A 15,819-nucleotide genomic window follows, 5' to 3' on the forward strand; every position below is an offset into this window, starting at 1 on the left:
TTATGCTGTTTCATAAATTCTATGTGGACAATAAGTTTCTGTGTGATCTGGTCCTACCTACCTGTCTAGTGTCTACATGGACATAGTTTAAATATTTGTTAATGGAAGTGAGTGAGTGAGTGAATGAATGAAATGGGTTAAATTCTTGGCTAAACAACCTACCAACATACACAAATCTCATTTTAATATCATAATCTGGTTAACAGTAAGATATAAAGATTAAATGTTCAAGATCATGTGGTGCCTGTCAGGATGGATCAGCAGCTTAGCAGCTCTGAAACATTTGTTTCCTATTACTGAAAACTGCTCTAGTAAGTTGATATAACCTAGCAGAAGCAAAAATGAGACTAAACTAAGAAAAGTTTGCATCTGAAGGGCTTTCTTTCCTGTTTTGAATCATTTTACAGTATGAGAGTTATCACATGCTAAACAATTTCATATTTTCCTCTACCCAGTGTCTTGCTTCCCCAATCTGTATAAGTTTGGGGAGGAGGGTTATGTTTTTTAAAATAGAGGGTTTAAAAAATTTTTTTTATTTATTATTTTTTATTTTATGTGTATGTGTGTATTGTCTGCATGTAGGTAAGTGCACCCATGTTGTGCAATGCCCGAGGAGGTCAGAAGAGGCTGTCAGATCTCCTGGGACTGGAGTTACATACAGTTGTTAGCTGCCATGTGGGTGCTGGGATTTGAACCTGGGTCTTCTGCAAGAACAACCAGTGTTCTTAACTGCTGAGCCATCTCTCCAGCGCCATTTTGAGTTTTTAAATGATATAAAGCCCAAAGAACTCAGACCTACTGCTAACTGAAACAGCACCTATATCTTGAATTTGTGTCTTAGAAGTCTTTCATCTCATTTTTTAACCGTTTTTCCTTTTATGATAGGGAATTGAAATCCAAGATTATAGTTATTACACATTCTTAGCTAATATATACATGTGCACTGGAGGTAGGTTAACATTATTTATGAATAACATAGCCCTGTGAGACAGATACTGCTGTTATTTCCAAAGGTCACTGTACATGTCTAGGATTATAAAAAGTAAAAGTGAAAACTTAACATGAACATTTCCTTCTTTGCTGTTTCACATTGCTTTTTAGCCAGTGAATACTTGGTGTTTTTGTTGTTTTGCTTCCTGCTTGGGCTTAGTAATTGAGATTTCCTGTTCTTGTCTTTTAGGAAATCTTCCACCTGTACTGGAGGCTGGCAACTGTATGCATTGCATGTTCTGGGACAGCCTCTGTTGTACTTACTTTGTTCTTTTGTTTGGCTATTATAAATAATCTAAAACAACTTGAAGATTTCAGAATTTATGCCAGGCTTTCTTGCACACTTGGAAGTAGTCTGTAACCTTTTGTGAAATAACTTACCTGCCAGTTACTGATTGAACATAGCTATGGTAACTGTAATTTGCTGTGAAGTAATTTTACTTTGAGTTTCTTAATAGAACCTTTGTTACATTATACAGAAAGAACTGGAGACAGTTCAAATCAGGATAAAAACCAGAATTACCCCCATGCGGTCTTTCTGGCATGGTCAGTTTTGTTTTAATGAGATTTAAATTTTTCTAGCTCAGGAAGAATAATATAGTTCACGAGTCCAGTTCTTTTGGACTTCACAAATTTTCCGTCTTGAATAAAGCTAGGTGACTTAATTAGATGCAGTACTAGGTTAGGTGCTTGGCATGTAGTGCAGTGTCTAGGTTTTATGGTTAGGTTTGGATATATCAGTAGCTTTTGCTTATAGATTATTTCAGAAAAAGAAGAATCTGCTGTTGTCTATTGTACTGCAGGCATTGAAGATACGGTTTATCAGGTACATAGTTTTGATATAATTGTATTTGGATTCATGGCCTACTAGTGAACTGAGAAAGGATTATAATATAACTACTCCCTACTTTTCACATTTCCTATTTACATTTCCTAGCAATATTCATTTTTTTGTTGTGTTTTGAAAATGCCTTCCTACTATGTAGTCTAGGCTGTCCTCATACTTGTGATCTTCCTGTCTTGGCAACTTTCATTTTAGTAAAACTAATGGTGATCATCTCTGAGTTAAGTGAGTCATTTCTCCTGTGGTATATAAAATAAAGATCTTATCATTAATGCCTTTCAGGATCCACTTTATACAGAAGGAGCTTGGTCCCCACATTTGAGGTTAAGTCTTCTTACTATTCATTATCTTCCAGTGACATATTTCCAGTGACAGTATCATTCCAGGTGATTTTAAAGCACTTAAAAGACCTCAGTTAGAACTGAAAACAAAAGTAATCCCTTTTTTGTTTGCCACATTACCCAAACATTAATCTTAGCCTTAGGTTCATTATGAGACAATTAGTACTTTTCACTCTGTTTTCAGAATGGTTACAAAAAGCTTTTTTAATAGAATTTTCCCCCTCAGATACTACACTCTGTATCTTCAGTTCTAGGTATATAGTAATGCTCTGCTAAATCTGTACAAATTACTAAACTAGAAGTTCACATAACATTGTAAATGCTTTGTATATAAACTGTAACTGACATATAACTGGTAACTTTGAAATATGCTATGTTTGCACTATCACAAACACAAATACTGGTGTTGTATTTTACCGCATTTAAGTAACTTTGTAGTGTGAAATTTTATTGGGTTTCACATAGCACATGCAGGCAAAGCAGGTTTACCAATAAAGTTTGAAGAAGCAAGAGGGTGTGGTAGTACATGTCTTAAGTACTTGGGAGACTCAGGCAGGAGACTGTCATTTCAAGGCCTGCCAGGTGTGGTGGCGCGTGCCTTTGATCACAAGTGCTTGGGAGGCAGAGGCAGATGGATCTTTGTGAGTTCAAGGCCAGTCTGGTCTACGTAGGGAGTTCTAGTCCAGTTGGGGCTGCAAGGAGACCAAGAAATTTTTTTGTTATTATTTATGTGTATGAGAGTATATTGCCTGCATGTGTGTACGTGCACTGTTGTTATCTGCCACGTGGGTGCTGGGAACCAAATCCAGGTCCTCTGCAAGAGCAGCCAGTGCTCTTACCCGCTGAGCCATTTCTCCAGCCCCCTCAGTATCTTTTTATCAAAGTTCTTATGGATCAAAATGTTTTAAGTAATTTTCTTTTTGTATTTTCAAACCAATTTTAGTGTTTTTCTTCAGCCCACTTGATAATAAACAAGGAAGAAAAAAGTTTTTTTGGCGGGGGTTAAAATACCTAAACTCAGAAATAGCAAATATGTTTCATCTTTCCTAGGTCAGTTTAAAGTACTTGGTGTTCTGGAATAGTGCGTGGACTGAGAAGACTTAGAGGCTTAAGAGCTCAGTTCAGTAGTTGGCATCCCTTTAATGTTTCCTTGTAGACTTGGGATTTTAAAAAAATACCTGTATGTATAAGTGTTTTGCCTTCATGTATGTAAGTGCACCCATGTCATGCACTATCCACAGAGGTCAGAAGACAGTGATTTCTACAAATGAATCTATAAAGCCAAGATACTCTGCAGGATTGGAAGGTGGTGACCCTTGAAGAACAATAAAAGTTGGTAGTAGGATATGAGGGCTGGGTCCGTAGCTATAACCCAGTATAGAGTACTTCCCTCCAATGTACGAAGTACTTATTTCAATCCCTAGTATTGCCAAGAAGAAAAAGGAAAGGATATGAGACTTAAGTTCATCTGTTTTAAAAGTAGGGGGAGGGCTTCCTAGGTATCTAGAGTATCTCTGCTGTCTCCCTATGTGTAACAGTGTAAAGGAAGGGGCTTCTTATTTGGGGTCTTCACTGACCTGGTTGGGTGTTGTATTTGGTCTTACAGGAAGGGCCACCGAACAGGAAGATGAGTATACACATAAAATAAAAATAAATATTTTTTAAAAAGTAGAAGGAGGGAAGCTGGAGAGATGGCTCAGTGGTTAAGAACACTGGTGGTTCTTGCAGAAAACCCAGGTTCAAATCCCAGCACCCACATGGCAGCTAACAACTGTCCGTAAGTCCAGTTCCAGGGGATCCGACAGCCTCTTCTGTCCTCTGCGGGCATTGTCCATGTGTGCATTTACCTACATGTAGGCATAACACTCATACACATAAAAAATAAAAATAACAAAAATTTTTAAAAATGATCTTGGAGGCATGGGGAGATAGTTTAGTTAGTAAAGTGCTTTCACAGGGATCTAATTTAGTCCTGAGAACCCACACTAAAAGAAAAAAAGCCTGGTTGTGGTGGTAGGTTCTTGTAATCCCAGCTCTGGATGCAGCAAGGTCCAGACCACTGAAGGACCCCCATACCCTCAAAACAACAAAAAGATGGAGGAGTATCCTCTGACATGCCTTGCTTATAAAAGACAATAACTACTTGTTTCTTTAGAAGACAAAACAGTTGAATAATACTTGTTCATAATGATTGAAGTGAATAAGTATGCTAAAATTATTAATCTCATTTCTAATTCTGTTATGGTTAAATTTCTTCTGGTTAAATTTTTTTTTTTTTTTGGAAACAGGGTCTCTCTATAGCCCCAGCTGGCTTGGAATTCACTATGTAGACCAGGCTGGCCGGGAGCTCACAGAGATCCGCCTGCCTCTGCCTCCCAAGTGCTGGGACTACAGGCGTGTGCCACCACACCCGGCTAAATTTTATTTTTTATTACATCATTTTATGGTTTTCCCTTTAGTTGGACTATGTTATGGTTCACATAAAATTACCAAGCATGGTAGTGTGTACCTGTAATCCCAGTACTTGGGAAACTGAGACAGGAGAATCCCTGGCAGTTGGAGGCCAACCTGGGTTACATAATGAGCTTCTGCTTCAAAAATAGGAAGTTTATATGTATATATTAATATTTAACATTTTAGTGGTATGTATAATCCTAATCCGAAGTGACAGAACAATTTGATTTTCTTTCTGGAAAGTTCTGTGGTAGGTATAAGATATTTTATACATTTGTTATTGACCCATAATAGTAATATTCTGTGGAATTTTTTTTATTTTTCATGTTTTTTCATTTCACATTGTTGAAATTAGGCATTGGTACATGTGATAATTGCTAAAGTGTTGCATTAAATTCCCTTAATATTTGTGTATACCTATAATAGTACCTATATGTTCTTGCTTTTGTGTGAATTTTACACTCAAGTATTATCTTTTAAGATGTAATCATGTTAATACATAAGAGCTCTAGTTAATTTTATTTTTAAATTGCTATAGGAAAATCTTTTAAAGGAATAAACCATAATTTATTTACTTACTTTAGCAGAACTAGATTACTCCATGAGCCTGTTTCCCTATGCATATTAAAAGAGTATTCTCAGAAGCAGAATTTCTTTGTGAACGGGCATGCACAGTTCTATGTAAGCCAAATTGCTTTGAAAAGTGCTTTTGCCAGTTTTTACAAGTTATCAGTAATGTCTCAGATTCCTGTTTTCTTATCTTACCAACCCCTGCTTTTACAAAACCGAGTTATTCCAATCTGCTTTGAAATGGCATCTTAATGTTTTACTTTAATATTAATATGTAATCAAATTCTAATCAGATGTGGCATATGTTTAGATAGTTATTGAGTTACTCTTAGTGAATTTATTATTTCCATTAAGGCTGTCTTAAGCTATTTCTTGGACTTCTGTTGTTACGTATTCTGATGTTTAATCTTATCTTTTAAATTCTTCTGGTGTTTTTGAAACAGGGTCTCACTGTGTACCCCAGGTTGGCCTCAGTATTATGGAAATCCTGTCTCATCCTCTCAAGGGTGGGGATTACAGGTGTGTGCCACCATGCCATGCCCAGCCTGATATTGAATCTTTGGGTGTGCTTAATACAGACATCTTCTGTTGACAAGTAGCTTGCCTTTTAGCTTTGTTCAGCAGATTGTTTAACAGAAAATTCAGTTGCAATTTTTGTGTCTTATTTAATTCTTCCCTGCTTGAAGTCTTAGAATTCTTCTGTATATTTAAGTTTGGCTATTTAGATGTAGCGATTTGAAAGGCCAGAATTACGGCATTGAGTCATTACGAAAAGAAGTGATTTGCCTATGGTAAAAAGCTGGCCTTTCAATACCATTTATCCAATGATTTGAATACTGCACTTTGTATACCCAGTTCTAAGTTTTGAGACTCTGTATTGTGTTCTATTTGTCTTTTGTCCTTCCCTTTTCAGAATTCTTTACTATTGAACTTTTTAGATCTTCTCAGCTTCCATGAAAAAAATACCTCAGAAGCAGGCATAGTGGCACATGCCTGCAATCCCAGCACTTGTGAGGTAGAGGCTGGAGGATGACGATCTCAAGGCCAGCCTGATATACAAGAGTCCTTGTCTCAAAATAACAAACAAACCACTAGTTAGAATTTTATTGAGACTCTTAAAATTCTTTGCTGGTGTTATGTATGTTACTTTTTAAGAAAATGAAGTTTTCTACTCTTTGAATTTTCATGTGTTAATCTTTATTCAGAAACTTTGCTCAATTTCAGTAGCTGTAATAATTAGTTTATTTAATTTAGTGTCTTATTTCAACAGAGAAAATGCTTCTGTCTCCTGAGAAGCTAAAGCAGTTTCAAAAGAATTTTGTGCCATAGTATGAGGGTATGAGGCAACTCTTCTTAGTTAACTTGGGAAGTAACTTCAATGAAGGGTTTCATCCCCCCTCCCCCATGTGTCCTGTGAATTGTATTTTGTCTTTTTGTTAATCCTAACATTTGCTTCCCACTAGAATTAGTCTATATAAGGACCTCCTCACCCTACTCCTCTCCCAGTTTAGTATAGATGGTACTGCTGCTCTTGAATTTCACTCTGTTTATTTCCTTTTAGGAGACGCAGGTCAGAATGGAGGTGGGCTGCAGACCGAGCAGCTATTGTCAGCCGCTGGAACTGGCTTCAAGCCCATGTTTCTGACTTGGAATATCGGATTCGTCAACAAACAGATATTTATAAACAGATACGTGCTAATAAGGTAAAGTAAAAATACCTGATGTTTTCCAACCAATTTAAAAACTAACATTATTCCTTTTCTACTATCCTTTCAATAAGTCTTAACTTTGTCAGGATTAATGGTTAAATGATCTGATATAATGGTTTGATTCAAGAGCCTGATGCTAATATTAATATGGTACAGAAAACAGAAGAATGTAATTTTGGTGTTATTTTGAGACAGGTCTCCCTGTAGCCTCAACTGGAATGGAACTTGCTATGTAGACCAGGCTGGCCTCAATCTCACAGAGATGTGTTTGCCTCTACCTCCCAAGTGCTGAAACTAAAGGCGTGGGCTACCTTACCTGGCTAGAATATAAAGTTTGATTGACAGGTGCTCAGAGCAAAATGATATATCTATCTGGGTCAATACAAAGAAAAGATCCATGTGATATAGACCATCAACTAACATGTTTGCTTCATTTATGGGAAAGAGTGATTATCTGTTGTTGTTTCTTGATTTTTGATGAGGCATGTTTGCCTTAATTGCTAATCTTTTCTTTTGGGAAAGGGAGATGAAGAAAACGTGTTTCTAATGAGGAAGTAATTGGAAATTTAGACATTGATGACAGGAATTTAATTTTCTCATTCTTTTTGCAGAGGATTGATAAATTACTTGACAGTGACATTGAGTAGTTTTCTTCTTGACACATCATCTTAGAAAAGTCTTCTGCTCAATTTGAATCTGATGTGAGGGGGAATTAAATACAAGCACATCCTTTCAGCATATACTGGGTGCTCACTCTGTATTAGCACTAGTCTCTCTGGTGGACTAGTAGTGAACAACAAAAGCTGCCTTCATGATGTTCCTATTCTTGCAAAGCATCTTTTATAGTAGGTTGTGGTTGAGCTCCATGACTAACAGACCATATAAAGACTAGTGCTCCTAGAAATAAGTGTTATAAGATGTTTTCATCTTTAGTGCTTTCAAAAGTCTTAAGAAAGTGCTATGCTGTGAATGAATGGTTCACATTAATTAGTAAACCCACATTTAAAGGATGACTGACTGAGAACAGTTCTACAGTGTACACACATCTATTCATTTAAAATGCATTTGCACAAGTGTACAGGCCAGAGGACAACCTTGGGTGGTGTTCTTTAGGTGCTCTGTGCTGTATCTTCTGACAGTTGTCCTGGAGTTTGCCAAGAAGTTTATAGTGTGGTAGACCAGTGAGCCTAGGGATCTTCCTGGCTCTACCTTCTCAGTGCCTCTGGGCTTAGAACATTTTATACTGTACCTGTCTATTTCATTTGATGTTGGGGGGAGTAGGTTCTGGCAGTTTGGCTCAGTTCTTTGTGCTCTCTGTAAATTCATCAGAAACATAGTTCAGAGTACTCATTTTTCTTTTTTTTTTTCCCGGAGCTGAGGACCGAACCTAGTGCTCTACCAGAGTTAAATCCCCAACCCCTTAGAGTGCTCTTTTTTTAAATGACTTGTTCCCTTATGGTAAAGAATAAATTGAGTCCTGGCTAAGATCTTTAAAAATTAATTAAAGCAGGGGCTGGAGAGATTGACTCCGGTTAAGAGCAGTGGTTCTGGGTTTGGTTCCCAGCACTCACGTAGCAGCTAACAACCATCCATAACTCCAGTTCCAGGGTATCCAACAGGCAGTACACTCATACACATAAAATAAATAAAATTTGAAGGAAAAATTATAGCAAAACTAAAATACATTCCAGAGGTAGTAAATATTTTGCTTTCCTTAAGTGGTCTTTAAAAGGAAAATTTTAAGTGAGCATGTAAAATGTGAACTGGAGTGGAAACTAAAAAAAATCTGTACCTATCCTGAGAAGAAAATGTCTTTGTGTGTTAGCAATACTTTTTAAAGATGTCTGCTGGAAGCCTTTTGTAGCCAATAGTTAAGTGTGAATTTCTATATTTGAGACCAAAAATCTTTTAGTAATAACTGAGGCTAATACAATACACTCATTTTTGTTGCTGTGTCTCTTTTATGTACATCCAAAAACTTTTGTATACCCTTGGGAGGCACTCTGACCACTGTTCAGAAGCCGTGGCACTCTTGTGCTCACACATACACAAAGAAGTAACTCTAGTTCTTTCCCCCCACTTCCCACGTTGGCACATGTAAATGTATGTCTGTTTTTTGGGGGGGAGGGGGGTCTTTTTGAGACAAGGTTTCCCTGTAGCCCCAGCTGGCCTGGAACTCACTATGTAGACCAGGCTGGCTTCAAACTCACAGAGATCTGCCTGCCTCTGCCTCCTGAGTGCCAGGATTAAAGGCGTGTGCCACTATGATGAAATATAAAAGATACAGATAGGTCTAGATTTTCTAGATAAACCCTTCCCTGCAACTCAGTTAACACAATACAAACATGTTTGTATATCTTTTTGTGTTACTTTTTTTCTCCTAGGCACAGAAATTTCCTTTAAGCATAGCCAACGTCTGAATCTTGGACATTTCTCTATCATTTAGAAAAGGTTTTGTTGATTTTATTTTATTGCCTTTCTTTGTTGACTCTTAATTCCCTGTGCTGGCCTTGGATATGCCTAAGGGAGTGAGACTGGGAACAGATGCCCCCATCAGATGACATGGATGATTCAGAGCATGGCAGGATAGAAAAAAGATAAAGGACCTAAATCGTTGATAACAGCACTGTGCCACCTATTTAAAGTATATTATAAGGAATTAGTGCCTAAGTTAAAGGCACTAATATTTTTTATTTTATTTTATTTTTTTCCCCGTTTGTTTGGAGACAGGGTGTCTTGTAGACTAAGCTGGCCTTGAAAATCTGATCCTTGTGCCTCTGCATTTCAAGTGCTAGGATCACAGATGTGCACTACCGTGTTCAATATCTGTTCTTAATATTTTAGAGAAGTATTTTGATATTGTGTATCAGTTTTTAGTCTCAGTAGCTATGTATTGAAACCATGCTCATGCTACACCTACCTGTAAGTCTAGCTTTCAGTGGTGGTGGCAGGAAAATTGGGAGATGTAGCCTGAGATACATCTACTAAAAGGTACTCTGTAGTTGGTGTTGTTTGTTGGCGGGGTGTTGCTTTTTCTGTTTGTTTTTTATTTATTTTTTGGTTTAAGAGTAGTGGGGTGGGGGGAAGGGGGCTCAAACTCACTATGATTGAGAATGACCTTGAACTCCCAGTACTTCTGCCTCTACCTGTCAAGTGCTGGAATTACAGTTGTGCTTAGACTTAGTCTTTGTGCATGTGTGTGTGTGTGTGTGTGTGTGTGTGTGTTGTGTGTTGTGTGTTGTGTGCAGGTATATGTACACATGTGTGTAGGTGTATGTGCCTGTGCCATGCTTGGAGTCCAAAGGAGTGTTCACTGTCCTCTTACTCTTTATTCCTTTTTGAGTTTGGGTCACTTCCTGAACCTGGAGCTTGATTTTCTCCAGTCCTCTCAGAGTGGTTATAGAAGTGCACAAGATGCACAGCTTGTTACTTGGGTGCTGGGATCTGAACTCTGGTCCTCACAATCGTGCAGCAAATTAGCTGCTGGGCCATCTCTACAGCTCCTAGCCATGTTTTTTTTTTAAAATCTGTTTCCAGTCCTGGCATTCCTACCAGATAACTGGATAACTGTACAACCTTGGGGGAACAAAGTCACTTAACTGTTTGTTGGTCTATAAGAGATAGCATTCTCTGGGAGGTAGAGGCAGGTGGATTGCTGTGAGTTCAAGGCCAGCCTGGTCTACATAGTGAGTTCCAGGTCAGCTAGGGCTACAGGGAGACCCTCTTTCAAAAAAGAGATAGCATTCTAGGTAATCTTTTTCTAATATGTCTTTTTCTACAGTCTTCACTATACAGTATCTATTACAGAGTTGTGGCAAAAAGTATAAAATTATGGTCCCAGTTAAGTAATCCGTCAAGAAAACTCAGAATTGTTAAATCATTATGTGTTTTTCAACAGATATATTAGTTTCACAGGCTGCTGTGAGAAAGTATCACACAATTGGTGGATTAGGACAGTAGCAGTAAGTTAAAGTTCTGTAGGCTACAACTTGAAAAGTCAAGGTGTTCACAGAGCCATGCTTCCTCTGAAGGAAGAAACATTCCATACTGTTTACTAAATTAAGGTGACTGCTGCCAGTCCTTGGTATTCTTTGGCTTATAACTGCATCACTCCAGGTACTGCTTGTCTCATGTGGCTATCTCTTCACTGTGTATCTCATGTCCAAATTTCCTTTTTAAAAGTATACCAGGCATTGACTGGAGAGATGGCTCAGTGATTAAGACCATTGCCTGCTCTTGCAGAGGACCCAGATTTAGTTACCAACACCCACATGCTACCTGACAACCATCCAGGGTCCTGACATCCTCTTCTGACCTCTTCAGGCATTGCACACATATGGTACACATATTCGCAAGCAAAACTACTCATACACATGAAATAGGGGGGAAAAAATCATATACCCACCCACTCACCTCCCCTCCCCAAATGTGGCTGTCAAGATATATCAGTGAGTAAAGATGCTTGTGATTTGTAAGCCAGTCAACCTCAGTTTTGATTCCTCAAAACCTATGTAAAGGTGAAAGGAAAGAGCTGATTCCTGGACCCCCACACATGCATAATGGCCTGTGTGATACACATCATAAATATATACACAAGATAACAGTAAATCTTAAAAATAAAAATATACCAGGAATGTTGTGTTTATGGCCCACACTAAAGGATTTGACTTGATTCCCTCTGCAAAGATCCTACTTCAAAGTAATGTCACAGCCTCAGACTCTCTTTGGGTATGTATGTTTGTTTTGTTTGTTTGTTTGTGACAGGGTCTCTGTGGTGTCCTGACTGGCCTCTCAGAGATCTATTTGCTTCTTCCTCCCAAGTGCTGGGATTAAAGGCATGCACCACCACACCTGTTCAGTAAGCATAAATTTTGAAGGAATAGGACTCTCTCTTCTATTCCATCAAGCAGATAAGAACTTCCCTCAATGATTTATTAATATGAATTTGGTTTTTATGTAGTGCTATGATAATAGAGTCCTTTGAGTACTAAAAAATGTGCCAGGCCCTGTGATAAACATTTTAATATCATCCACAATTAATATGTTAAGTTGCTTAATTAAACCTAAGGTCTTGCTTGCTGGACAAGTACTACTGTTGTGCTATATCCCCAGGGTCTCACTGAGTTACTCCGACTTTGATTGAACTTTCAGAGTGACCCACTCATGCCTTGAAGTTGTAATGCTCTGCCTTAGTCTCCCAAGTTTCTATGATTGTGGCCCTGTACCGTGAAGCCCAGTTCACAGTTTGATTTTTATTTATTTTTAATTTTTATTTTTTATTCCCTAATTTTAAAGATAAAAAATGAAAAGGTCATATAAGTGAGTACAGGACTGAGGTTTGGGGACTGGAAAGATGGCTCAGTGGTTAAGAGCACAGACTGGTCTTGCAGAGGACCAGGGTTTGATTTCCAGCACCCACGTGGTGGCAAACAACTGTCCTTATCTCCAATTCCACGGGATCCAGTGCCCTCTGTTGGCCTCCTCAGGCATTGCACAACTTTTAATCTGAGATTTAAATACCTAACCCTAGAGTTGTTGTTCAATTTAGCAGTTAAGTATTCAGTTCCTTTTTGACTTTCCAAATGGAGGGATATTATTTCTCCTGCGTTAATAGAATATATAGTAAACCATGAAAACCAAGTTGAAGTTCATGTCTTAACAGAGTTATTAAAAGGTGTCATTGACGTCCATGTCTCGTCCAGGTGGCCTACCCTGATTCTTGTAGAATTGGTTAGAAGTGAGTTCCTAGCTTAACATAATTTGGGTAGGAAAGATTGACTTGTTCAGTGATAGCCTCTGATTTCTGGGATTAAAGGCATGTGCCACCATGCCTGGTTCCTCAGTTTAGTAATTCTTCACATTTGTGATCAACTAAAAACCTTACAGTGCTAATGTTAATCTAATAGTGTCTAGTTGGTAATACAGTATCAGATGCAATAAAAACTGTAATGTGATAAAGATTCTAGATCTTAAAGGCCTGCATAAAAGGTGTGCTAAGTGAATGATAAGCCATGTTGGTCAGCAAATTAGAGTGAAAGAAAGGGGAAATAGGAGTCCGAATCTGTTTCAGTTTTTTTGTGATATTTATTCATTTGTCTATGTGGGTGCACACATAGAAACAGTTTTCCTTGGAGGCCAGATGACAACCTGTGGGAGTCATTTCTCCACCCTGTGGATGCCTGAGATGGAACTCAGTGAGCCACTCTCTGGCTCAGCTCTGAATTCTAGTGCCTTTAACCATTAGGCTTTTTGTTGGCATAAATCTTTTAAGGGGGATAGACTCCAAGGCCTTGCACAGAGAGGCACAAGTACCACTGAGCTACACCTTTAGCCCTGAAATAAATCTTTAGGAAAGCAAAACTGCCACTTTTTCTTTGAGCCATAGGATAAGGGGAAAATGTCTCTGATGAACCAGCTCCCTTCCCCAGCCCGTTTGAGATTAATTCCTAAATTAAATTTGCAATTTATACCACTCAAACTGTTTTTCTACTCTTTGTCCTACAGGGGTTGATAGTCCTTGGGGAGGCGCCTTTCCCAGACCCTACAACAGACTTATTTCTTCCACTTAGTTCTGAGGTGAAGACAGATCATGGGACTGATAAATTGGTAAGTATAAAAGATAGAAAGGATAAAAGGGTGAGAATTCAGGGTGTGGCTTTAGTTTATTATCAGTAATTAGAATCTTTGAATTGGCTGAAGGAAGAAAACTGTATCCCCTTTATCATGGATCTGAATTCTTGAATAGGGAACACAGAGGTCCCTTTTGCAGCTATGTAGCCAATCTTAGAAATAAAGGTAGACCTTACAGGTCAAGAAATGACAGCCACTCAAATACAAATTTATGGAGTAGTAGTTGAAATCAAGACACCTGGGGGTGTAGCTCATATACCTTTGGTAAAGTCACTTTTTGGACTAATAGAGTGAGTGAGTGAGTGAGTGAGTGAGTGTGTGTGTGTGTGTGTGTGTGTGTAAAAACTTTTCAGTTAAATATTGGATTAAGACTGGGGATGTCACTCAGTTGGTAGACTGCTTGTCTAGCATGTAAAGAGCTCTAGGTCCACTCCTCAGCATGACATAGACCAGGCATGGTGGTGCTCACCTGTAATACCAACACTTGGGAGGTGTAGGGGGAGGGGAATTAAAAGTTCAGTGTCATCTTTAGTTACATAGTGAGTTTGAGGCCAGCTTGGGATACATGACTTTTTGCCCCCCCCCCCCCCCGAAAAGCCAGTCATGCATTTGCAATCAGTTGATTTCATTGGGAAGTAAGAGAGGAAGGCATTATATCAATTCAAAATATTCAGTAATTTAGATGAACATGAACAAAAAGATTTTCAGACTAGGGATGTGGATCAGTAATAGGGCTCCTCTGAAGTGTGCAAAATTTGGCTTTAGATATATCAGAAAAGATAAAATTAGAATGATTGAGAATGTAGAGGAATGGTTTCATGATCTTTTAATAAGTAAGAATTTCACTTCTATATCACAAATCAACAGTAAGAAAATAAAAGGGCCAGGCCTGGTGGTACACACCTTTAATTCCAGCACACTGGAAGCAGAGGCAGGCAGATCTCTTTGAGATTGGGGCTACAGGAGACCCTACCTTTAAAAAAAATAATAATAAATTTTTTTTTTTTAAGTTTTCAAATTTTATTTTCAATTTTTTTTTTTTTTTAGAAGCATTTCATTACAGCTTTAACATATTCAGTAACACATTCCAAAGCAAGAGTACATTTGATCGTTTTGAGACAAAGCCTCCTTGTACCCTCAACTGCCCTGGAACTTGCTATGGAGACGGGGTGGCCTAGATTTCACAGAGATCTGAGGGCCTCTGCCTCCAGACTGCTTGGTCCAAAGGCATTGTTAGTCAAATTCACTGCTGGGTGGTGCACGTGGCATCCATTTCCCTCCTCCCAAGGCTCTTGCGACAGCCTGAGGAAAAAAAAAAAATTGCCCAAACTCAGGGTTGAAGAATCTTAAGGAGTTTATTGAACTTGCTAACTGAGCTTGGGGTGCAGGTTTACTTACAGACAAACGGGCCCCCCCCTCATTTGGCTGTTTGAAAGTCCATACCCAAACATAAATCACATGGTTCTGGACAGCCTCACAAAATGGTGAAAGAGTGGCCTCCTGATTTTCTCAGCTTTTATACCCTTAGCCCCTCCCCTGCAAGCAGGTATGGTTAATCAATTGGCTGGAAGAGGGAAGGGGAGTGACTCCTTTGCAGAGCATCGGAAGGAGGCGGGTCCATGGCCCCTCATCACAGGGTCAGTGGAACACCCAGGGTCACAAGCATACTCTAGACAGGGATGGGGTGTTCTAGACTGGATGTTTGTTTCCTCTAATTCATGTCAAATTTCCCAATCCCTGGTGTGAGGGGGTATAGCAGTGGGGCCTTTGGGAGGTGATTAGGTCATGACGGCACAACACTCATAGAGGGGTGTTGGCACCCTTATAAAGCATATCTGGAGAGCTGCCTCAAACTTTCTGCCATGTTGGACACAGCAGAAGAGCCTCTGCTCCTTAGGTTTTCAGCGCAGACTAATCAGGCTGTGCTCCCCACCCCCTCCCCCTCAGCAGCCACAGTTTCTGTAGAGGAAAAGACAAGTCCAATACATGTGAGTCTCTGACCGCCTAACAAACAGACTCCCCCAAGTGCCTAGATTCCAGGAGAATGGAAAGCTGGCCAGGGAGCCTCGTGGATCCTTGTGCCTTTGCTCCCCTGGCTCTGGGTTTATAAGCATGCCCCCAAATGCCTGCCTTTTTATGTGGATTCTGGAGATCAAACTCAGGTGCTCATGTTCATGTGGCAAGCACTTCCTTTATGTCTAAGCTATCTTTCCAGCCCCATTATTTGAAATGTGGAAGTGCCCCAAACTGCTAAAGAATTTTCTTTTTTATTTTTGGGAAA

General features: G+C 39.0%; 1 protein-coding gene across 8 annotated transcripts in view; it reads left to right on the plus strand.

Annotated features, from left to right (window-relative positions):
* Positions 1-15,819, plus strand: part of Kansl1 (KAT8 regulatory NSL complex subunit 1) — a 180,343-nt gene that overhangs the window by 112,478 nt on the left and 52,046 nt on the right. For all 8 annotated transcript variants that reach the window (XM_008821892.3, XM_029558066.1, XM_029558065.1 and 5 more), the window contains 2 exons: positions 6,761-6,902; positions 13,413-13,514. In XM_008821892.3, coding sequence (XP_008820114.1) covers positions 6,761-6,902; positions 13,413-13,514 — 244 coding nt within the window. The remainder of the gene's footprint in view (positions 1-6,760; positions 6,903-13,412; positions 13,515-15,819) is intronic.

This window comes from Nannospalax galili, unplaced genomic scaffold (genome assembly GCF_000622305.1).
Source record: "Nannospalax galili isolate Female #2095 unplaced genomic scaffold, S.galili_v1.0 scaffold1128, whole genome shotgun sequence".
Classification (NCBI taxonomy): Eukaryota; Metazoa; Chordata; class Mammalia; order Rodentia; family Spalacidae; genus Nannospalax; species Nannospalax galili.